This window comes from Mus caroli, chromosome 8, assembly GCF_900094665.2.
Source record: "Mus caroli chromosome 8, CAROLI_EIJ_v1.1, whole genome shotgun sequence".
Classification (NCBI taxonomy): Eukaryota; Metazoa; Chordata; class Mammalia; order Rodentia; family Muridae; genus Mus; species Mus caroli.
In genome coordinates this window covers 34,364,014-34,388,698 of record NC_034577.1, presented here as the reverse complement: position 1 = coordinate 34,388,698, position 24,685 = coordinate 34,364,014, and the positions used below count along the sequence as shown (strand labels likewise).

The 24,685-nt window shown below is 39.5% G+C and overlaps 1 protein-coding gene across 1 annotated transcript in view; it reads right to left on the bottom strand.

The window, feature by feature from the left end:
- The window catches only part of Zdhhc2 (zinc finger DHHC-type containing 2), a 60,866-nt gene that overhangs the window by 29,758 nt on the left and 6,423 nt on the right, over positions 1-24,685 (bottom strand). Inside the window, exons 2-4 of the mRNA XM_021170298.2 lie at positions 8,689-8,715; positions 7,334-7,428; positions 738-786 (exon numbers count right to left, since the gene is read on the bottom strand). Of these exons, the coding sequence (XP_021025957.1) occupies positions 738-786; positions 7,334-7,428; positions 8,689-8,715 (171 nt within the window). The remainder of the gene's footprint in view (positions 1-737; positions 787-7,333; positions 7,429-8,688; positions 8,716-24,685) is intronic.

Genomic DNA, 24,685 nt, shown 5'->3' with positions numbered 1-24,685 from the left:
AGTGCTGGGATTAAAGGCGTGCGCCACCACGCCCGGCCCTACATTAGGAATCTTGAAAAAGAATGTGATGATGAAATAATAATATAATAATAACAATAACATAGGCATACTAGTTATTATACCTATTTCCCAAGTGTTTTTAATGTGAAAGGGAATGGAATGTAGAAAATTGTTTATAAAATGAATAATTCTGTCAAAATATTAATTATACAATAGATAAGTTTGCCCAATTAAAAAAAAATGCTTCAACAGATGAATTTTTCATTTAGATACTATTAGAAACAAAAGAAGAAAATGAATCATTTGAATATATATATATATATATATTCATATACATATATATATGTGTGTGTGTGTGTATATGTATGTATGTATGTATGTATGTATTTAAGACCATTTGAACTTAGGCATAGTTGTTACTCAGGATCTCTTCTGGCACCCAAATAACTAATTATTCATTTTACTGCTTATATTGACTCTTTGGTTTAACTAACCATACTTATTTGAGAAAAACAAAAAATTGTTTTGGCTTCTACTAGATAACCACATACACATACCAAAGCCCCAGAGTTGGCACTGCATGAAACCCTATACACAGGTCCAGAAATTATGTACAAGATCAACCACAGTGATGTTCTTAGGAATGGGAAAAATGTGAACTGCAGTTGAATGTCTATAAAGGGTAGTGGATAAATTAATTAGGGTAGGGTACATCTAAATGTGCTACTGGCGCTTACCCATGAACCACACTGGCCCAACAGTGAAGGACCACATCTCAGTATCTTGCTGAAAACACCAATAACTAATTATCTTATAGAACACATTCTCTATAAAGCTTCAACGTCAGGAAACTAAACAGCCTCTATATTATCAATAAGGGCACACTCATATGTGATAAAATTATAAAGAACAAGGAAATATTTAAAACAAAACGCAGAGGAGTTGTTTCCCTTTGGAGAGTAGAGGGAAATACAAGTATGACCTTTATAGCAGCCAGAAAAGATCAGAACGTCCTATAGGTTGGCTGAATGTTTGCTTAGGCGCTTGTATTTGATTATTCTTTAAACTGTACATTATAGGTGCTTTGTTGGGTAGTGCTGAGAATTAAATCTAGGGCATCATATATAAAAGGAATGTTCTTTATCACTGCGCTATATTCCCTGCCTTTAAACACCCGTTTTATATTAAGAAATACCTCACAGGAGGAGCTACTAATAAAACTCTCACAGACTAGATAGATAATTTTTAAAAGGAAGATTTAAAACAAGCTGGAGTTGGGCCTGACACTGCATGCCAGTAATCTAAGCACTCAAGAGACTGCGACAGGAGGATTGTGAGTTCAAGACTAGCCTTGGCTGCCCAGAGAGTTTCTACAACTAAAAGAAAAAAAGAATTAAGATGACATACATAGTCATTTACGCAATGAAAAGAGAATAAAAATTAGGTCATGACATTGGGAATAAACCTTTCCCCTCAATGAAATAAACTTAAAAGTATCTTCAGCTTTTTTTTTTTTTTTTTTTTTTTTTTGGTTTTTTCAAGACAGGGTTTCTCTGTATAGTCCTGGCTGTCCTGGAACTCACTTTGTAGACCAGGCTGGNCCACCTGCCTCTGCCTCCCGAGTGCTGGGATTAAAGGCGTGCGCCACCACGCCCGGCTGTATCTTCAGCTTTAAAGTGAAAATAACTCGTATATTAGCATAATAATTTTGTATGCATGACATTTTGCTAGGCCCAACCATAACACTGCAGGTCCACTGCACAGGTGCTTCCTGTTCGAACTCCGGTTCTCAAGCTTATAGCAAGAATTTGTATCACCAAGCCATCTCCTTAGCTCTTCCCATTGCCATTTCTGAAATTAATTTAAAACCTGGCATTACGAACAGCAGTGAATTGGTTTATGAAAACTCCTTAGAACTGTCAATGTGCCCTGAATTTATCAACATTTTATGACTCTTCACCAAGTTTCTGGGTCTTGTTCACCTGAGGAGTAACTTCTGGGGAGCACGGGACATGGGAGACACCAGCGTGCTTAATACTTAAATCAATAAATTTAACCAGAACACCCGGGTCAGCTCCAAGAAGTCAAATATAGGCTGGTGAAAGTCTTACTTACATAACACAGAGGTCAAAAATAGATTTCTACCTTGGAATAGGATAGAGCTATATGGTTCTTCCTCCTCCAGAACATTATGATATGCAAAGCCCTATCGGTTCACAGAGTAGAAGATGTTAGCTGTACAGATCTGAAGGTCTGTGCATCTTATAAAGTAGAGCTGGGAACTCCTGATACAGTTTCTAGTCTCCAGATGTCACAGTTCTTCCTACAAGCTGGCTTTGCTTTTGTAACACTAATTTTATTTTATTTTAAAAAAGTACCTTAGGTTTACTAAAAAATTTTTTTTGAGAAAATCGTGTAAATTTCTAAAATTTCTACGTGGCCCATCTCTAAGTTCCCTCTATGAGTATCTTACAGTAGCATGGCACACTTAGCACTTTGACGAAGAAATATTGGTACATTGTTACCTAATGTGCACCACACAAAGTTCAGCACAGAGATTCAGATCCTCTGTTTTGGAATATCTTTTTCTACTCCAGTATTTATACTCTATATATCTACATAATATCATATTACAAAAATATCATAGTATTTTCAGTTGCAACATCACCTCGGGTTCATTTTAGTCTCAGCAATTTCTCAGATTTTCCCTAATTGTTTATGTTTCCCTTTTCTTGTTTATCACCACAGTATTTCTGAGTAGTACTCGTATTGTGTAGAGGCCCACTCAATTGCAATTTTTCTGATGTTTATAAATCTTTAGTAGAAAGACAGACATTGCCAGCAGGTCACAATAACAGGCCTGGCCATATGATGCTGGCCTTGATCATACAATTAAGGAGAGTTAAATGTTTTAAGATTGATTTTATGCATATAATGTTTCTCCTGCATGTATGTATATGTAGCATGTACATGTCTGGTCGTCTCAGAGGTCAGAGAATGGCATCATATCCCCTGGAAATGGAGTTATCAATGGTTGTAAGCTTCCATATGGGTGCTGGAAACCAAACCCAGGTTCACTTGAAGAGCAAGTGTTCCTAACCACTGAGCTACCTCTACAGCATGTGAGAGCTTTTTGTCAGGGGTTTCTACTGTAACCTTCCTCCTTTTCTGTCCTGTACTCTTTGGAAGAAATTTGTTCATTAATAAGGAGTGGGGAATTTATACCTCCACTCATAAAAGATGAGTTATTTACAGGAATTATTTAGAAGTCTTCTACAGAACAGAGGTTTCTGGTCTATTACTTATATATCAATTTAGTCAACTATTGATTTAATTAAGGAGTCTCATAGATGTTTATTGTATACTCAAATTGTCTGACGTTTCCACTGGGACTTATGTCATTGGTCCATGTGTTCCTCTGACACATCCTCTTATATCTATTTTTCCTGAGTACTTACTTATTTTCTGGCACTAAAAGTACCCCTGACTCACCCTCATTACCCCTGCATAATCCTAAAAGTAATCATTTCTTCAAAACGCCTACCTTCTTACTGGTAAGTGCAATAGGAACCAAGATCTGAGCTCATCTATGATTCCTAGATTAAAGTAGCTTTCAATTTTAGCCATATACACAAAAATAAAATCATGGTTTATAAAAGGAACCAGAAAACCAGAAATATATATATATCCCCTCACTAGAATGGAAAATGTACAAGTTAAAACATAGAACACTTTGTCTACTAAGTTGCTAACAGAGTTGCTAACAGAGTTTTCATAATAGCAAGCAATGCCAAGAGTCTAATATAACTGGTAGTATTGAGAGTCACTGCAATTCTTTTGGGTAACAGTTTCTCAAGCAGTTGAAATTTCCTTGATCTAGTAATTCTACATCCAAGAATTTTTAATAAGGAAATAATTTAAGATGTGGGTAAAGCTCTACATACAAACATGCTACTATCAGCACTATATATAATTAGGTTAGGGTTATTCTAAACATTTTAAAATGGGGCATGACTACATCAATTATTACATATTTCAATGAGAATATTATGTCACTATGAAAATTAGCAATACAGGCTGGAGGGATGGTTAAGCAGTTAAATACTCCTCACTGCTCTTGCACAGGACCCAAGTTCAGCTCTTAGCATTCATGCCAAAGTGGCTTGAAAGCACCTGTAACTCCAGTTCCTGGGTATCTGACGCCCTCTTCTGGCCTCTGAAGGTGCCTGCACACTCATGAACACTCATACACACATATAAAGTGATATCTAATAATATCTACGTCACAGAGTTGTCTGAACACAACACAACACACACACACACATGGTTTTTTGTAAAATAATCACCTAGCAAAGTCTGATCAAGTCATAAATTCATTGTGATTAATTTCTATGTGTGCACTAGAAGGCTTGCCATTGTTTCTGGTGTGGTTACAGAAATCCTGAACATGACGCAGCAGATATATAAGAGGTGATGATGCGGCTCAGAGTGGAAACATGAGTTTACACTGTAGGCACCAGCTAAATCCATAGCCTGAAGCTAAGTTGCTAATTGGATACAGGATGAGGGAGGAAAACTAGTCAAGGATGACCCTAATGGTTTTTGGCCTGAAGAGTAGAGGCTGTAACCACCATTTATTACTGTGAAGGGACCACTTTGAGAAAATGATCAGAAAACCGAGTAGGAGATCCAAATGTTTTCATTGAATTTGAAATTTTTTTGTCAGATGTGAGAGTTAGTTATTGATGAGTCTGGAGTTCAGGACAGAGGTCTGGGCTAATGTATTCATTTAAGAGTTATACCAATGAGATACTATATAAAGTTATGAAACTAAATGGGATCCCCAGTTCAGTTATATTAAAAAAGATGTCTAGAAACTGAGCTTTGGAATAATTGATCCCATGCTTGAGAATTTCAGGAGATTGCTGCTGGTATGGATGGAAAGTCCAAAGAGAAAGAATGTTTGAGAAAGAAAACTACTGGGGCAGCACATTCAGGAAGCTACACGAGTTGAGAGTTACAAGAACATAAAGCAGGAAGTCAGACTGAGACAAGCATAATTGCTGCCAGGCAAGGGAGACAGACTTTTCCCTGTGGGAGTATGTGCAGTCACACTGCAGAACAGACACACTGCAGATGAAGATGCTAAATTTCCCTTTAGATGAAACACTCTATTTCTAGGTGGAGAATGGACTTCTGCAGGGTTTGGGGAAGGGGTTATAAGTAAGACTTAAATACCATGACGATGTAGTATGTCAGACAATGGGAAGAGGGAAAGACAACTGTGTGTGTGTGTGAGAGAGAGAGAGAGAGAGAGAGAGAGAGAGACAGAGACAGAGACAGAGAGAGACAGACAGACCGACAGAGAGGCAGACAGACAAACAGAGAAAGACACACACACACACACACACACAGAGAGAGAGAGAGAGAGAGAGAGAGAGAGAGAGAGAGAGAGAGAGAGAGAGAGAGAACAGACACAGGGAGACAGACAGAAACAGAAATGCACAGGGAGACAGAAAGATAGAGACAAAGAAACAGAGGGACAGAATGGGGAGGGGCAGATAGACAGAAGCAAACAGACACCAGGATCCTGACCCACACAACTGGTGGATGGCAGAGATATTTGCTAATGTAAGAAGTAGGCAGGCTGTGGTTTAGGGAAGGACAAAACGGGTGGTCTCTGTTTTACAGTTTATATCTAAAGTGTCAGGATACTAACCAAAGTAAGATGTTTAACAGAGAGACACACACATTAGACTCTCCGAAGTGATCAGAGCTGGGGACAATTGAGAAAGTCATCAATGTCGAGGTGACTGGTGAGTCACCTGAGAGGATGTGGTTGCTCACCCAATTGATTGAAGTCAGCATTTTCTTTAAAACCTACACAAAGGCCAAGACATCTTGAAAGAGATTAGGAGGAAGAAATAAATACTGTATGAAGAAGGAAAAAGCACACAGAAAAGGGGAAAGGGGTGGAGAGTCAGAGACAAAAGATGGTCTGTGAAACACTATAGCCTACACACACTGTTATTTCTGTGCAAATATGTGTGGTTTGGGTTTTAACAACTTTTATCCAGGCCAAAAGGATAGTTTTGGGCCAGTATGATCACAGATTCATTTCAAACTAATTGCTTTAGGGAACAATCTACCACAATGTCTCTTCTTTTTAACTTGAACTATTAAAATTATGCTATGATCTGCACAGCAAAGGTTTTTTTTTTTTTCAATTCAACAAACATGATATTAGAATAGGAAAGTATGTAAGATACTGTCTCTTGCTCTAAAATTGTTTAACCAAGTGAGAGACCCAGAGATGAAAAGAACAATATATTCAAAGATGAGAATCTAATTTAGTCATACACTGCTATGTAAAGCCTTCTGTAGCAACTATTGCTAGCTGCCCCCAATACCCATTCCTGCCTTTAGTGGCTGTCACGACCATTGAGAATCACGATTACATTCACAGGCTTCCATGCAAGATGTGGTCACATAATGAAGTCATCTAAATGCAAGTGGAAATGGAATCAGTACCTTAAAGCAAATGTCACTGAAGGGAAAGGGCACCTCTTTCCTACTGTCTATGGCCTTCTGGCTATAATATATTCATGATGTCTGGAATGAGGGCTGCATCTTTAGCCAAGAAGTAGCTCACAGAATCAAAATGTCATGTGACAGACCAATAGGATAGAAGGAGTCTGGGTAGCTAAGAGCTGTGAACTAGCTATGGATAACTTGATTCCCGAGATAATGAATTATGTTACTTATGGTTGTTTCTGGTGATTGACAGACAACTAATATGTATTTACTATAATAATTAGTATATAGTTGCCCCAAATTGTTTTTCTGTCTGTCTATCTATCTATCATCTATCTATCTATTACTTATGTATTATCTATGTACCTATCTAGGTATCTATATATCTAGGTACCTATGTATCTATGTGTCTATGTATGTATGTATGTATGTATGTATGTATACATGTATCTATCTGTGTATCTATTATGTATATATTATCTATGTATCTATCTCTATATTTATGTATGTATCTATCTATCTATCTATCTATCACCTATCGCTTATATATCTATCTAGATGCTTGACAGTAAATTAGAAAGACAGCATAGAAGACTTGATAGAATAATTCTATCAGATATGAAAGTAAGGACCTAGTGAAAATTCCATGTTTATTAACATACGCAGATTTTTTTTAGATCCCCAAACATCACTGTGTTCAATACATTTGACACCCTAATGAAAAGGAGGAAATTCATTTTCTGAAATCAATGTTACAGATTGCTATCTTTAGGATAACTTTGCTATTGTCTTAACTTACTTCTTTTGAAGGATTCATGGGCAATGTAAAAATGGTTTTCCAGTATGACCAGACAAACATTGCAAAAAGTAGATGATAAGCCATGAGGCACACAACTAAAATGAGAGAAACAAAATCATCACTGTAATATGCAAATTTTTACTCAAATCATGGTATTCACAGAATATTCAAATTTACAATGATGATAAACCATAAAATATTATTGATGTTATGTTCAAATAACACAACTCTTTGAATAAAAACCTAAAGTTATGAAGATTTGATTTTTTAATATCTCTAAATATATCATTATATTTATATCCATAAATAAAACCCCCTCATTTGTACTTAAGCCCATCTCTAATTGGTTAGTTAGAGCTTTCCTAAGTTGTTAAAATAGGGCTGTTACAGAAGAGTAAACACCATGTTAACCACATTTAATTAACCAGACTTTCAGGCTTCATGAACTTTGCTTAAGAGAGGCAGAGAAAGCAAAGCCGTTCCCATCTGAGAGGCGCTGTTTGCTTGTTTTCTTAGCTCTCGTTGACACTGGTGGCTCTCCTTGTTAGAATGACAACATGTGAACAGGGACCATCTGGATGAAGTGATTTCTCTCCACGGGGGTTCTGTTACCTAATTTATCACACAGGGCAACTGTGAAGACAAGCATCCTGAGTTCTTCTTTAAAGAACGAGAACACACATTGTATGTTCTTTTAAAGGCTCAAGGTACTACATGAATTCAAAATAATTTCATACTGGTGATAATAATCCTGTCTGAATAATACATTAATATAGTTCTTAAATAAATAATTGCAGAAAATGTGCCCATTCAGAAGACCAGCATGCTGAGGGCTAGAGATGTAGAACAGTAGTAGACTCCTTTTCTAGCAAGTGCCAGGCCCCTACTGCTAACAAGAACAAAATAAGTAAGCAGAATATGACAAGTTTGATATTTTAAAATTTCATTAGCAATCGTTTATTGTTCTGAAGAATCATGGGATTTGAACCTGTGGAATCATTTAGAATTTGTATTATCAAATATGGAACTTCAATCAGCATAACATGACTACAGGCAGAATTCCATAAGCTCTGCAGATAGATAACTAGTTACAAGGTAGTAATTGAAGCTAGGACAGGAGATTGTCCGTATCCTTGTGTCTTAGAACTACAAGGATCTTTGAAACACTTAAGGTCATTATGGGGTTCTTTGATAAATGTGTGACACATCTTAGTTTGGGAACTTAGAAAAATGAGATGTCATTAACTCTATCATATCATCATATTGTCAAGGAATAATTTCTTAATCTCAACCAAATGCATGTTTTATTGAACTGTTCTTAAGACATTATATCTGCAATCATAACAATATTTTACCTTGTTCACCAATGTTTTCCATGGACACTAGAAACAGGAAAAAAGAGAGAGGTCATAGGTTATATGAAGTTTGAATAAGCAGAGAGCCCTGAAGACAAAAGACATTAAAATGGATTCATACTTTGATTTTTCTTCAAACCAACTTTCTTTAAATATTTGATCAGCTTTATGTAGAGGAGGGCAAGCATGATGAACTGAGGGTCAAAGGGTAGGCTGGCAGCTTCAGTCAGAATTGCTTCAGTGGTGCACCTCACCCAACAAAGCAGTGTTCCTCAAGTTTGAGCCTTGTGGGCCTCTGTAGATGACCAGTATGTGGGCCTTCGGCTATCGAGTTCAGATTAAAAATGGTGTTCTCCAGGCCCATTACAGTTCCTGAGATATGTATTGGTCTTTATGAATGAGCAACTGTCTAGTCAATTCTCCACAAGAACCAAATGCCTGTGCTTACAGCACACACACTCCGCATCCTAATAGCCCATGGCTCTAATTGCTCTGCAAGCAAATGTTAAGAGGCTCAGACAAGGCATGAGGAACCACTATCCCTCATGGGCTTCCTCTGAAGAAAGCAGCTGGCTGAGGACAAGCCACAGACCATCTGAAATGGGCTGGAACAAGAAACGACATTCAGTAATTCACACAAATTCTTTACTTCTTGCTCTGTATATTTGTTTAGCTTCGAGTGTGATTTGTTTGCTATGATCACGTGATCATACTGTGCTGATAGTGGTGTCCTTTGGAATTTGGGCCTTTCTCAGCTGTACCAAGGGAAGGTCCACATTTTGTTTATGTATCTTTTTTCTCCCCTACTCAGTTTTCCTTACTCTGGAATGAAATGTCACTGTCTTTAAACAGGCTGCAATCTTGGGATCACGGGACAGATTTTTAGCAATATCTGATCAAACAAACCCACTTTTCTAAATATTTCTAGAGCTAGCTTTAGAGAACAGCCTCTCACATTATTGAATGGCTCTAAGAAGGGAAACATTTATGCCTATAGCATGTTGAAATTCGTTCCTACATGGCTTTGAACTGTGGTATCTAGATTTCCGTTTTGTAACTGTAAATAAAAACCTAAATGACAAGACCTAACTTAACTGTTATGTTAAGGAACAAAAACAAGACGAAATTCCATATTTTCCTCAGATAAAACATATAATTTATTTAGGAAGAATGAGTAAGAGAATTTCTATTATTACATTAAAATGTTTGTTATTCAAATACATGGGAACAATCTAAGCATCTGCAGTAGTAACAACACTGTGGACCATGTTCAAAATGCATTTGTCTAATTTTATCATAAATGAGAAGAACTTCTTCCCGATCCATGTCTTGCAATGGTCTATTGTGCTCTCGAGACATCAACTCCTCTACTGTGCCTCCAGGAGTTAACACTCTTCCTTGGTTAATGGTGTTAAGGGAATCACAGCCCTTTGTTGGCATGGTTGGGGTGCAGGAGAGCAGGAACAACAATTTATCGCCATAGTTTCCAAACTGCTCCTGTGCACCAAGAGCAGAACCAAGCCCCCCTGGAATGTCACCTTAGACCCTGTCAAGGCTAGGGGTTTGGGTTCCAGTTCTATTTCCTGACTACCCACACTACCTAGACTGGCTTCCTGGTTCTAGCTGCCATCACAATATCTTTTTGGTCTCCCTTTTTGTTTGGCTGTTTGGTTTTTAGTATTCACAAGAAATCTAAATCTTTCCTCATATCACTACCATCCCATTACTTCTTCATTCGATTCTCATTAGTCTTTCATATCTCATCCTAGTGGAAGTCCTCAATGGCCTCTCCCTACTGCTAATTTTTTATGCTTAAGTAACCCTAGCAGATCTAATTATGCTCATTTTTGGAAATTTTTGTCAAACTGACTATGAATTCATCTTGGATAAATTCAGCTAGTGGAAGCCTCTTATCACAGAATCCTTTGCCCTTTAGGAAGCTCACGTTCATCTTCAATGTATTAAAGATCAAAACTGGCATTGCCTTTCGGCCACTGTAATGCCAGACCTGAGAGACCCCGCTATTCCTATGAATGTTTCCAGTTTAATTCCAACCATAGCTTCCTACTACTACTACATTAAAGTTTGTTTTCCTATGATATATCTACTTCCATTTTGATTTTTTTATTGGAATTAACTTTGGGTCCATGCACTCAATTACTATGTTATCTTCAATCCTGCTCATCTTTTTTTTTTTTTTTTTTTGGGGGGGGGGTGATCCTCATATGCCATGGAGATTTTAGGAATCATTCCAGAGCCCACCTTCCTCTCTACCCTTAGATCCTATTACGTCTTTCTGGTACACAATGCTTCCACCCCTCTCGATGTTCTGAACCACACTGCCCACTCCTCAAAAGCTCCTTGACTGGTACTTTAACAACCCACAGGAAACCTGGACTCCAGCCCGTTCATACATGCTACCTCGATCACCATACACAGCAAAGCTGAGATAGAATTTTGTTGTTTAAGCAAAACAAAACAAAACAAAACAAAAAACTGTACTTTATCTTAAAGAGTCCTTCTCCTCTTAAACTATTATCTTTTAATGTTTTCTGATCGGAAAAAAAAAAAAAAACTGACCTAAAAACCTGGGTCAAAAGTGATTCTAAAAATAAATTTGCCATTGGGTTCATATAATAAACAGATCTGTGAAGGACAGGATGGAAACAAAGGGAATGGAGGAGGCTTCAATAGTGTAGAACTTAAGCTCCAAATACATGGCTTTCTCCTGGGTTACCATGGAAACCAGTCCTTACTGCATACAGCCTTGACACTCTATATCCCACAATGGAGCCCCACATAGCTCTAAAAAATTTTCACCTTTCAATAAAAAAAATAAAACCACATTTTCTACTAACACATAAACAGATGATGAAACCATCTCCCTAAAAGCCAGTCCAAGACTTGTGCTGCATTTAAAATAAACCCACCATGTCCTTACATCCCCCTTAAGGTCACAGGTGACCAGGCTCTGGCCAACCTCTCCTTCAAAATCACATCTTTGCATCTTTGCACTGTCTTGTTCCCGAGGCCACTGTGCTTGTTTGTAGAACACAGGCTTGACTGTGCTTTATTGAACCTGAAAAGCTCCTCTGGCACCAAGCTCTGTGTTCCTTACCACCCCTCAGGTGCAACTTGAGTGTCAGCAACCACACACTTCAGTCTCTTCATTCCTTATTTTCCTTTCTTGGTCTTCTAAGTTGTTTTCTGAGATTTGTGATTTGTATCCTGGTTTTATAGCTTCATTGACATTTTATCTAGGCTAGGCTTTTTTTTTTTTTTTTTTTAAACTGTCTAAATGCTCGGTTCATCTCTCAGGACTGTTCTGAGAATTAAATTAGAAGAAAGGAAAGCACTTGGCACAGAGCCTGACGTGTATCAGGGACTCGTAGTCGAAATGTAGATGAAGATGTGGCCGGAGAGACGAGGAGAGGCGTTCCCTGGTGCTCAGCGCTAGCAGTTTTACACACAAAACAGTCTAGAAGCACAGTGAACTTGGAGTTTGGAGTGGTGGTCTCAAAGGGGCATTTGAGTCGCTAGGGCTGGATTGGGGCAAGATCTTTTAAGGTGAAAATGATAAGAAAATGTAACAAATCACATGCCATCTTGGGCAACCATACCAAACAAGCTAAATCAGGGACAAGGGCAGGCTTTTCTGAGCATCTCATTATGCTGCCCTACTGGGTCCTCCCTCTCAGGGCAACACTCTCCCCCCCCCCCCCCCCAGTAGCAGAGATTACCGGAGTATGCCCACATGCCCCCTTGGTGAGCTGTCACTTATTTCTTTAGCCTACCATTCCTCCTGACTTGCCCCTCATCTTCAGCTTGGTTACTTTATCAGAGACACTGTAACAAAGTAGCAAGCATGGGGTTCTTAAACAAAGGCTGCAGAAAAAGCCAAGGGCAAGAATGTGAACACAGTTGGTGGCCTGAAGCCTTTCTCCTTGGCCACCGCCTCTCTGGGTCTTCAGCTCCTCTTCCCTGTTATACCCTGCTTTCAAATGTCCTCTTCTTTTGCAGACAGCACACATAATGGATTAGACCCTACTCCAGTGACCTCGTTTTAGTTTAATTTAATCTCTTTAAAGACTTTATCTCTGAATGCAGTCACATTCTGATGCCCTCAGATTTGAAACTCTAACCTAAGACTTTTGAATGGAAACATTGTTGCTTACAACGTCCTCCAAAAGCAGAGGTTAGGTTTAATAGCGCAGAGGCTGTACAAAGATGAGAGAGAATCTGGGGTTAGTGAGGGCCAGACGATAATGGTGGTACTAAACTGAATTTTACAAAGAAATCATTTGATAAATGCTATATGCAGAAATAGTGTGTGAGGTGGGCCATATTATAGTTTTAAAATATGAGACACTCTTCCAGGGATAAGATAACTTTTTCTTTCTTTTTTTTTAATTGGATATTTTCTCTTTTTTATAATTTCTTTATTAGATATTTTCTTTATTTACATTTCAAATGTTATCCCCTTTCCTGGTTTCCCCTCTGAAAACCCCCTACCTGTACCCCTGATAAGATAACTTTTTAATGGTAGGCAAATTATAAGATATGGACTTGAGAGCTAACTATGGGCCTATCTAACCCAAAATTCTCTCAGGAACCTATGCCTCCTAACCGTGCATTCTGCTTGGCTTCCAGCCCTGGGTAGATTCCACCTTTGATGACCTTCAATATTACTTGAAGGTTATTCCAACTTCAATAACCTTTATTCAACTAGTCTGCCAATAACTGATACCCATCCTACTTAGTTTCTTCTCAAGAAGGCTTCAGAAATTAGGGTAAAGAGGTAAAAGGCCCTCTACCACTCCTCCTCTAACAGCCTGCTTTAAACATCTAGGAACAGAGACTGTAACACTTTTGCTACCATTAAACTGTCCCAATAACCATATTTATGGGCACAGCCTGAGTTTACACTTTACTGAGTTTACACTTCAAAACCGAATAAGAGCTATGTTGCTAGGGCAAGACTGGGTTGGTGGTGATAGAACACCAGGGGCATCCTAACATTTGGCCTCGCCAACGCAGAGGGAGAGGAACACTTTAACCCAACACACTTTGAAGGTTCATCCCTGCTTGGATAAGCTGCTAGTAACGAGTCCAGAAGACTGGGCTGTCCTGACTTAGGATTCCCTGTCTTTACACTTGTGAAATTATTAAATCTAGAACGGTTTCTTTCCTGCCTCAATAGTAAGAAAACGTCTCCATTTTTTTTTTTTTAAATCACAGCAATGGCCCAGCTTGAGATCTGCCTCCTTTAAACATTTTAACTGCACAATGCAGTAGTGTTACGTCTAAGCACAACAATAGACAACGGGATCCCAGAGCACAGTCATCTAATATGCCTGAAGACCTCTGACCTGGTGAATGCCGTCTATTATTCTGCTCTTCTTCCAGGTTCTGGAAACCAATAAACATTCTACTCTCTATTTCTCTAAGTTTGGCTGTTTCCCGTCCTGTTGGTTGCTCTCAGCATATTGTTTTCCAGGTTCATCCACACTACTGGATATAGTAGACTTAACATCACTTCTTCCGCAACTTGCTATGTCAGTGGATTGCTCTAAATACCTATGTAGCTCCCTTCTAGTTGGTAGTTGATGCTAGTTACACACTTAGCACTAGAACTGTGTACAGTTACACAGTTCGCTGGCTGTACTTAAATCATTAAGAATGGGCACATCTTTCAGTTTATCTGTTCTGAGAGGGAAGCAAAGATGACTTTATAACTCACTGCCACTTTCAAATTCACAAATTAAAAAGTGATTCCCAGTTACTGGCTAATGTGCAGTGTGTAGATACATGGGGAAATCTGACCTCTAGGCCAGTCCCTTGATGTTAGTATTCTGGTTTCTCTCAATGACTCCAATAACCTCCATCTCAAAACAGACGAGATTGGGGGCCAGCAAACTGCCTCAGTGTGTAAAATCACTTACCTCAGACTCTGAGGACTTGATGAAAGAACACGCTCAAAAGACCTCCATCTACACACTGTGACAAACACACACATGCATGCACACATGCATGCACACACATACATATGAACATACACATACTAAAGTAATATATAAAAAAAACCAAGATTCCCAATGCCAGCAAGCTGTGCTGACTTCAGTGTGAGTGTGACTTATTTATCCTGCATACACTTTTAGGGTCCTCCATTCTTTACATGTGGCTACAACTCAACTCCAAGTTCAAATCATCATGGAACCTTTTGGATTCCAACCTTCTTCCTTCTCCATCTCAAATATTTGTCCTTAAGGAGAAACCAGAGAGGTCATGAGAAATTTATATGAACCGAGGACTGTATGGCAGATGCTAGGCTCTCACCAATTCTAGCTGGTTCTCACGTCATAAGCTGGAAGGTTAGAAGGAATCTATATCCTGAGACATTTCCTTATTTGAACCAAATTGTTATAGGTGGAAGGATCATGGTTCTCACGTTGCCCAGTGTAACTGCTCATCCTTGTCTCACCCATGTTTACATGTACATACCATCTTGGCTACTTTTCTCTTGCTGTCACAGAATACTGTATCCAAGGCAACTTATGGAAGAAAGGGTTTATAAAGGGCTTACAGTTTCAGAGGGTGAGTCTGTGACCATCTTGGTAGGAAGCATGGTCAGGCATAGGGCTGAGCAGTAGCTGAGAGCTTAGATCCTGATATACAAGCACAGGAATAGGCAGACTAACCAGAAACAGCTTTTGAAACCTCAAAGCCCATGCCCAGCAACACACCTCCTCCAATAGTTACACCTTCAAATCCTCTTTAAGCAGTTCCACCAACTGGGGACCAAGTGGTCAAACATAGGAACTTATGGGATGGATCCATTAAACCACCACATGTACATATTGCTTACAAGCAAAATTCCTACCTGCATTTTAATTATTTTATATCTTTTGAAAAGTATACAAACAGCTAAGAAACAATTTTGTCATATGTTTTGAATGTCATTACATCAGTTTTTTCATTATCTGGTATGGTAACAGTTATCACAGAGGACTGAATATGTTATTTTTTTTTCTTTCTCACTATCAAACATTAGCTATTTTATGCATTAAGAGAAAGAAGCCGTGCTTATCCCAAGAAACACACGATTTCCATAAACTACCCTCACCTCAGGATAGCAGCCATCATGCAGAGCATTTACAACCAAAGAACACACACAACATAGTTTAAAATTAAGCCAATATTCCTAGGTTCATAAAAGTTATTTGACACTTTGGTACCACTCCACAGCTCTCCAGAGAAAAGAGCTACACAAGGCTATAACTCTAGCTGCTGTGTTCAAGGCACTGGCTGGAACAGAGTTTACAAGGCTGCACTCGAGGAGATAAAGTGTGATGTGAAATGCTAGTACCCTCAGTAACTCCTACGGTTATAGCACTGGGTCCCGGCTTCTGCTAAACTTCATGAGACTCAGGCTATGCAAGCACTATAGAAAGTTTGTTATTCATTCATTCATTTATTCATTCCCTCATTCATGAATTATGTTCAGTCCTTGGGTTTTGGATCAGGATCTACAACCATGGTGTTCATTCACTATGTGCCCATGGAGTTAATTCAAATGCACTGATCCCATGCTTCTCCCCACTAACTCCTCCTTACCCACTATCCCGGTGAAGCAACTGCAATTATGTTTTCTGCCTCGAGCGTGCCCAATGGCCAGCATTCTCATGAGGGCACACAACCCAGGAACAAAGGCTTCCCCATTGGTGAGGTGGGACTATTCACAACTCGCTGTCCAAGAATTTGCTGCTAAGCCCTGAAAGGACAAGATAGGGAGCCCTGACACATTTCCCGGATGTCCTTGGAGACGTTCACTCTTGGACACCTATTATAAGCACCCCTGGAATAATTTTCCACCCAAATTACCTTCCTTGGAAAACTTGTACAGTGATCCTTAGAAAAGAAACAGAGCATGATGGCTGTATTATTTGGGAATTCTATTCCTCGATGACCTTAAAGGATTTAAATCAAGGATGCAAATGGGGGTTTGTGCACCCTGTTAATGTAGCATTAGTCACAATAGCCAAAGTAAAAGTTTAATTCAAATACCCATGGGCAAACAGAATGCGGTCTATACATGCACAAAGATAATTGCCTGGCATATTATCCAGCCTTTAAAAGCAAAACTGAGCTGCATGCTGCAATATGGATGAGTTTTGAAGACATTACACGGATGAAGTAAACCAGCAACAGAAGGTCAAACATCACATTTCCTCTCCTAGGAGGCAGGTCCTTAAGATGGTCAGACTCCCAGTCAGAAAGTTGAATGGTGAATGCCAAGGGCAGGGCTATTGTTACTTAATGGGTACAGAAATTTAACTTGGGCATTTATCCTAGAGAGAGATATTGGTTATTGGTACAGTGTCTCAAATGTATAGACTACCACTGAACTTTAGGATTGAAATGATGGATTCTATGTTATCCTTTACCACAGTAAAAACAAAACCCACCTATTCCAGAGTCTATTCTCAACCATAAATATGTTAATATTGAACAGTAGCTGAAGTGTTCTCTCTTACCCCGGGAAATTATCCCAGAGTGATATGCAGAGAAAGACAGCCAGGCATCTCTGCTCCTGAAGCAGCTCATTCATGAGTCTGCCCGAGCTCAATGCCTGGGAATCAAAAGAATGCCCCAGGAAAGCAGCAAACCCCACTCCCCTGTGACCTTTTCCAGTCAATAGGAAAGAAACTACGTTCAGCACATTCTTAAGAAGGTTGGAGCAAGGAAAGGAAGGAATTGAGACATATTTTAGACAGTTATTTTTAAAACTTAAAAGAGAGTAACAATTTTAGTATTTTTAAAGGAAGATTTAGTTATCCGAGGACCACAAAAATAATGGGCGGGTGTCCGGACAACGCTGACTCAGTCCATGCGCTTCCTGCAAGTACATTTTATTTCATAGGTAGAGTGGTTCATGTCATTTACCCAGTTTGAAGAGTAATTATTATACATACATTGTATTATTATACTGTACCATCCTAGCAATTCTCAAATAACATCTAATTCACTTAACTCCTTACTACACATATTCACACTCAAAGTCCAGGTGGGAAAATTTATTTATTTGCAACCCTAAAAATATGTGCATAAGTATGTGTAAATAAATACTAATACCAGCCTGTTGATAACTGTGAATGGTCAAATAACAAAAGTAGATCTTTTCATGGAGAACTCCATATTATTTGCTTTGAATGTCAACTGATCCCCAATGGGCTCAATTAAACAAACTCAGATGCTAATCCTTACACGTTCATTCATTCAAAAAAAAAAAAGAAGAATAAGAAGAATAGACTGTTTTCCCCATAGGAAAGAGTACCACCACTATACACATGCCAGCCATGGTCACTGCCACGAAGTTCTTTCGGCATTTCCTTCCAGATATTAATTGTTGAACTATCCTGCTTTGGAGCATTGTATAGATCTTTCCCTCTGCCTGACATGCATATCTTCTGGCTTTAGCCCCTGTACACCCTTCCATCTTATTTGAAATGGAGACCTTCTCCTGAATTCTCAACCTTCTCAGTTTATTGTTACTGTTCCTGTTGCTGCTGCTGTTGTTGTTGTTTAGGTATTTGGAGGTGGGGACTGTTGCTGTTGTCTTGAGACAGGGTCTTGCCAAGGTGCCTAGCCTGGCCTTGAATGTCCACTCTGCCTGTCTGCAGTCCTAAGTGCTGGCACTATAGGATGCTATATGCTCAGCACCCAATCCCTCTGGCTCTTTTATTCTTTGTCATGATACTATGACCCTCTAACAGATTACATAATCATTTATCTGTCATCTCTTCCCCAAGTCCAGTGTGAGCTGAGCTCCAAGACTATACTGTTTGGCTTTTGTCAACTTATCACGAGCCTAGACACAATCTGGGAAGAGGAATCTTAGTTGAGAATATACCTTCATTAGATTGGCCTAAATACAAGTCTGTGGGGGTATGGTCTTGATTAATGATTGATTAGTGATGGCCCAGGTAGATGTGGGTAATCCCATGCCTGCATGGGAGGTTGTATAAGAAAGCAGGCCGAGAAAGCCATGAGGAGCAAGCCAGTAGGCAGCACCCCTCCATGGCCTCTGCTTCACTTCCTGCCTCTAGCTTCACTCCCGTCAGTGACGGACTGTTACCTGGAGTTGTAAACTTGGAATAAACCTTTTCTTCTCCAAGTTTTTTTTTGGTCATCATGTTTTATGACAGCTATAAAGACCCTAACTAAGACAAAGACCAAACAATAGATGTTTGTGAATGAATAAATTAAAACTGTTCAAAATTGGTGGATGCTTGAAATGCATTCGATCCCTTGGATTTTGGAGTTACTTACTACGGGGTAAGTGTGTTGTGAGAATCTTTAGTGAATCGATACCACCTCCTCTGCTCTGGCTAACATATAGCTCTCAGTCCTGTATATGTTAGTTTTTAAAATGTACCTATTTCTGAAACTAACTGTATTTCATGAAAAAGGTGTCATAATAAAAGTCTTTATTAAGACAAACTGGTCTCTGCCCTTCCTCCTCTTCCGTTCCTTGGCCTCCCTGGAGAAGTCTTGGATAATCAGTAGTCAGGGTTAAGTACATAAATCCCTGACAGCCTTTCTTGCTAATGCATGTCACGTGGGGTTGCCACTTAGTGATAAACTGGATCACATGTTAGTCCTGCAATTCAGAGCAACCTTGTGACCATCAGTTGGAGACTCTGATTTTGTTTTTTTGCCTCCGCTATAACTGATGGATAGCAAGCGTCTCTCATTACAGCTCAGCCAACTGTTTGTTATTCAGCAGGCTGCCTCTCCCACTCAAGTACCGCTGATGTGAGTTCCATGTACTTTACAGACAGAATTTGAATCGTGCCAGCTCTACAAACCCAGGGAAAAGCCACTCTGCAGATTCAGCTACATACCTCTTGGAGACTGAGATAACCCGTGGGCCCCCAAAGGGATGGGGGACATAAGCCAGGGGATCATGGACATAATCCACTCTGGATTTTTTTCATTTGTTTTAGTGTTGGGGAAAACCCCATGTCTCAGACATGGTAAGCAAATGCTGTTCCACAAAGTCCCTCGTCTGAGTTTAAAGTCACTTCATTCCCAAAACACACTTCGAATGCAGTGAAAACATATTTTTTTCCTTATTATACAAAATGCACAAGAACCAAAAATGTAATTTTAACTGCACACTAGAAAACAAAAGAGAACGATTTCACTGAAACACCAGAGTATAAGGTTCCTGAAGCTACACGAAGTCTTCATACAGGTTTTGTGTCTATTGTAAGATGATCCCGGAGACTTAAAACTGATTCAATGCCATTTTATGCTTTCTGGATAGCGTACATTTTGTTTTAAAAGGCAATATCACAAGGGTTTTTGCCTGTTGGTTAGGGTTATTTGATTGACACATTCTTTGAGGGTATCTTGCTTCTCCGTCACAACAGTAGTGATGAAAGCCAAAGGGGCCATTAACAAGTAATGAATTGTACAGTCCACGAGGAAAATAAAATTCTCCAGACACTAGGGAGAGACATTAGCAAAGAATTTACCCAGCGGTGTATGCAGGCGCCTCATTTACATTCTTAAATGTAGTCACCAGTGCGTCAGGAATGAACTGAAGTGTTCGGAGAAATGATAAGATGAAACACGCAGGCAGTGGGCATTGATTCTGGCTCAAGAGTGTGTCTCAGACAAAAATGGACGTTGGAAGAAGGATGCTGGGAAGGGAAGTGTGATGAGGAGATTCTCAAGTTGGGGCTGAAATGAGAGATGGAGTGGTGGTGTATAGGATCAAGATACATTGCATGTGTGTATGAGACTTTCAAGTAATAAATTAAAATCAAATATGGATTTTGTAGCACTTCTAAGCACTGGCATTATAAATTCAATTTAAAAGTCTCCGTCAGATGAAAAGTCAAATTAAGAAAAGGCCCCATCCCTGTGGCAAAAATGTGGTTATAATTTTGAAAGGGGAATTATCAAGAATCATTGCTGGCTTACTGCTCTTATATGGTTCTTTTTTTTTTTTTGGTTTAAAAGTATTTTATTTCTGAACCAAATTAGTAATTAGTTAATCTACTATCTTACTTTCTTTTTTTTATTAGATATTTTCTTTATTTACATTTCAAATGTTATCCCCTTTCCTAGTTTCCCCTCCGAAAATACCCTACCCCCTCCCTCCTCCCCTGCTCCCCAACCCACCCACTCCCATCCCTGGTCTTGGAATTCCCCTATACTGGGGCATAGAACCTTTACAGGACCTAGGGCCTCTCCTCCCATTGATGACCGACTAGACCATCCTCTACTACTTATACAGCTAGAGCCATAAGTCCCACCATGTGTTTTCTTTGATTGGTGGTTTAGTTCCAAGGAGCTCTGGGGGTACTGGTTAGTTCATATTGTTGGTCCTCTACAAGGCTGCAAACCCCTTCAGCTCCTTGGGTACTTTCTCTAGCTCCTTTATTGGAGACCTTGTGCTCTGTCCAATGAATGATTGTGAGCATCCACTTCTGTATTTGCCAGGCACTGGCAGAGCCCCTAAAGCAGTGGGGTCTGATAGCATACACTTAATCCCAGGATTTGGGAGGCTGAGGAAGGAGCAAAGGCCTTTAGGCCAGGCTCACTTACATAGCAGAGTCTATTTCAAAGGGAAGGGAAGGAGGGAGGGAGAAAGAGAGGGAGGAAGAAAGGGAAAAAGGGAGGGAGAACAGAACAATCCAAGCAAGTACCTACTTTACACTCACTCACCCCTGCCCTACTGCCTGCTGTGATAACTTGTACCTTTCCATTGTTAGCATCTGACTATAAAAAAATCAAAATATATAGAGTCCCCTTAAAGAAATTGAAAGCACATTTTCCGACTGGTTTTCAAATGGAGGATCAAAAAACTCCAGTCAATGACATTATGTTTTTGTGACAAATTCTCATTAATATTTCTAAATAGTAATAATGGAACTTCACATATAAAAAGTATCTTTCTAACCATCTTTGGAATATTGCTTCAACCAGCAGACAGCATGAGGAATTTCTGTCACATTCTAATTTATCATTTTCAAGCTAGAGAAGACAGTTATTTCTACAGTCATTATAGACAGAGTGCTACAATCTCAGGAGAGCCCAGATCTCACCACTTTCTAAGGAAAGGAAGGCTGGGAGAAATGAGCCAACTGTCAAAACACATGGAATCCACAGGATAAATTATACAATTTAGTTCTCCATGTGTGTCTCTCTGTGTTTGTCTATTTCTCTCTTTCTCTGTGTGTTCTCTCTATGTGTGAGTCTCTCTCTGTCTCTGCCTCTCTCTTTCTCATGTGTGTGTGTGTGTGTGTGTAGTGTGCAGTGTAGTATATGTGTGTCTCTGTGTGTGTGTATGTGTGTAGTGTGGTATGATATGTGTTTGTGTGTGTAGTGTGCAGTGTAGTATGATATGTGTGTGTAGTGTGGTATGATGTGTGTGTCTGTGTGTGTGTGTGTGTAGGGTGCAGTGTAGTATGATATGTGTGTGTCTGTGTGTGTAGTGTGCAGTGTAGTATGATATGTGTATGTGTGTGTGGTGTAGTTTGTGTGTGTGTGTGTGTGTGTGTGTATGTGTAGTGTGGTATGATATGTGTGTATCCTGCAGTGTGTGTGTGATATGTGTGTAGTGTAATGTTTGTGTGTGTGTGGTGCTGTGTATGATGTCTCTGTATGTGGTGTGTGTGTGATGTGTGGTGTGGTATGTGTGTGTGTATGTGTGTGGTATGGTGGGGTGTGTGGTATGATGTCTGTGTGGTGTGTGTGTGTGTGTGTGTGTGTGTGTGTGTGTGATGGGGTGTGTGGTATGATATCTGTGTGTGTGGTGTGTGCTCGTGCACGCACATGTGTGATGATGGAGATTAATCTCAGGATTCCACATAAGCAAGGCAAATACTCTACCACTAATCACATAAGCACACCCTGGGGCCCACATTCCATCTTTCTGAGGAGGAAAAAAAATCACAAGATTTCCAAAAGATAAAAATAAAACAAATAAAAGACAATAAAGAATATTTCATTGCAAACTCATCCTAACACATACCATATATATTTATCTCTGAGTAATTTTGTCTGCTTTTTTAGTTTGTGTCTTAGTGGTGTCATTTCTCAGCACAAAAGTAAAAAAAAAAAAATCAAATGCCCATGTTTCTTTTTTTGTTTGTTTTTTTGTTTGTTTTTGTTTTTGAGACAGGGTTTCTCTGTGTAGCTCTGGCTATCCTGGAACTCACTTTGTAGACCAGGCTGGCCTTGAACTCAGAAATACGCCTGCCTCTGCTTCCCGAGTGCTGGGATTAAAGGCGTGCACCACCACGCCATGTTTCTTGAACCACCTTTGCTTTCTCCTCACGGAACAAAAACAAAAACAAAAAAACAAAAAAACCACAGCTCAGCTTGCTGTTTGTGTTCAAGCCTTTAACCTTGGGACCATTTTTACTGTGGGCACAACAGCATCTCCATCTATACACCTCCAGTGTATGATAGCTGGTCTCCAAGGGCAAGTGGCTCCTTCAGACGTCCATTCCCATTGTTAGGTCTACTTCATCCATCTTCTCTTGGCTTCTGTGAATCTTCTAAGCTATATTCTTCTTCAGTCTTCCCAGGGGTCAGTGAATCATATTCCTGAGATTCTGTCTAGCTTCATAGACTAAATGGGGATGGAGGAAAAGTGGGTCTGTGCCTCCTGTAAGCCACAGGAAGGTCGAACCACCATGCCAGTTTCACAGCAGGAGCAAAAAAAGCACCTGGTCCTGCTTTGACTGTGAGACATGCGGATGTAGTCCGCATCGTAACTGGACGGCGTTACTGCAGATGCACTTTCTCTGCATCTTTCCACCATCTTCATTGATTCATCTTCACGCAGCTCCAGTGATCAATTTACGACTTCCTGGCAGGTCCACAGTCCATTCTGTCATCCTGTCACCTGTCTGTGGAGCTCGGAAGAGAAATACCGCACCCTTTTCTCGTGTCCAAGCTGGAGGAGGCTGGACTGGGTGTCCTGGTTCATAATTTTTTTTGGTTTTTATGAATTACATTAAGTTCTGCAAATAAACTCTGCAGAAAGAAATACTTGCCAGGTGACCAGGGTTCAATGGTTGAACCTCCCTCAGCTTTGGACAATGATGTCTCTTCTCTAACCTTTGTGTGGGTGCGCGAGAGCACACACACACACACACACACACATACACACACTTCCCCCAGAAAAGTTTGCCTTGATTTAGAGAACTTGCCCTTCAGCTTCTGGTACTGAGAAAGTCTTGGGGAAATGTTTTGATGTGAATGACAATCCCAGGAAGAGTCTAGAAGTAAACTTCTCTATGGCTTAATTCAAACTGAATTCTGATGGCTAGTTCTTCTTGTCACCTTTATTTGCATTTCTGGTTGGATGCCTTCATATCAAAAAATTGAAGGTCAATTAAAAATCACAGATAAATTAGTTCACGTAGCACTTGGCAATCATCTCTACATGTTAAGAATGTCAACTGTCTTACTTGGGGTATTTCCAGTTTTCTTTTCTTTTTTTTAAAGCCTAACCATGTTATCCTGCAAATCAAAAGACAAAGATTGCTCTGACACATCAGCAGAGCCATTTTCTTTCCCCTTCTTACTCTGCCTTGAATCATTATATCAAAGTTAGATGGTAGCATGGTCCAGAATTTGAAACATATTTTAAACTTTTGAATTTTGGATTCAGACTTAAGATATTAATTTTAAAAATATTTAACACCACCACCACCAAATCCTCACAGAATATATTCACATTATTTAAAGTATAGCAGCATCACATGCTCTGAATATCTCAGTTTTTACAGATGTGTCTTCTGTCTCCTTTCAAACTCAAGGAGAGTAACATTTATATCCCTAAATTGTCTCTCTGATCTTAAAAGACAATATTATAGCAAGATTTTGCTGAAAGGACCCAAATATAGCTGTCTCTTGTGAGACGATGCCGGGGCCTAGCAAACACAGGAGTGGATGTTCACAGTCAGCTATT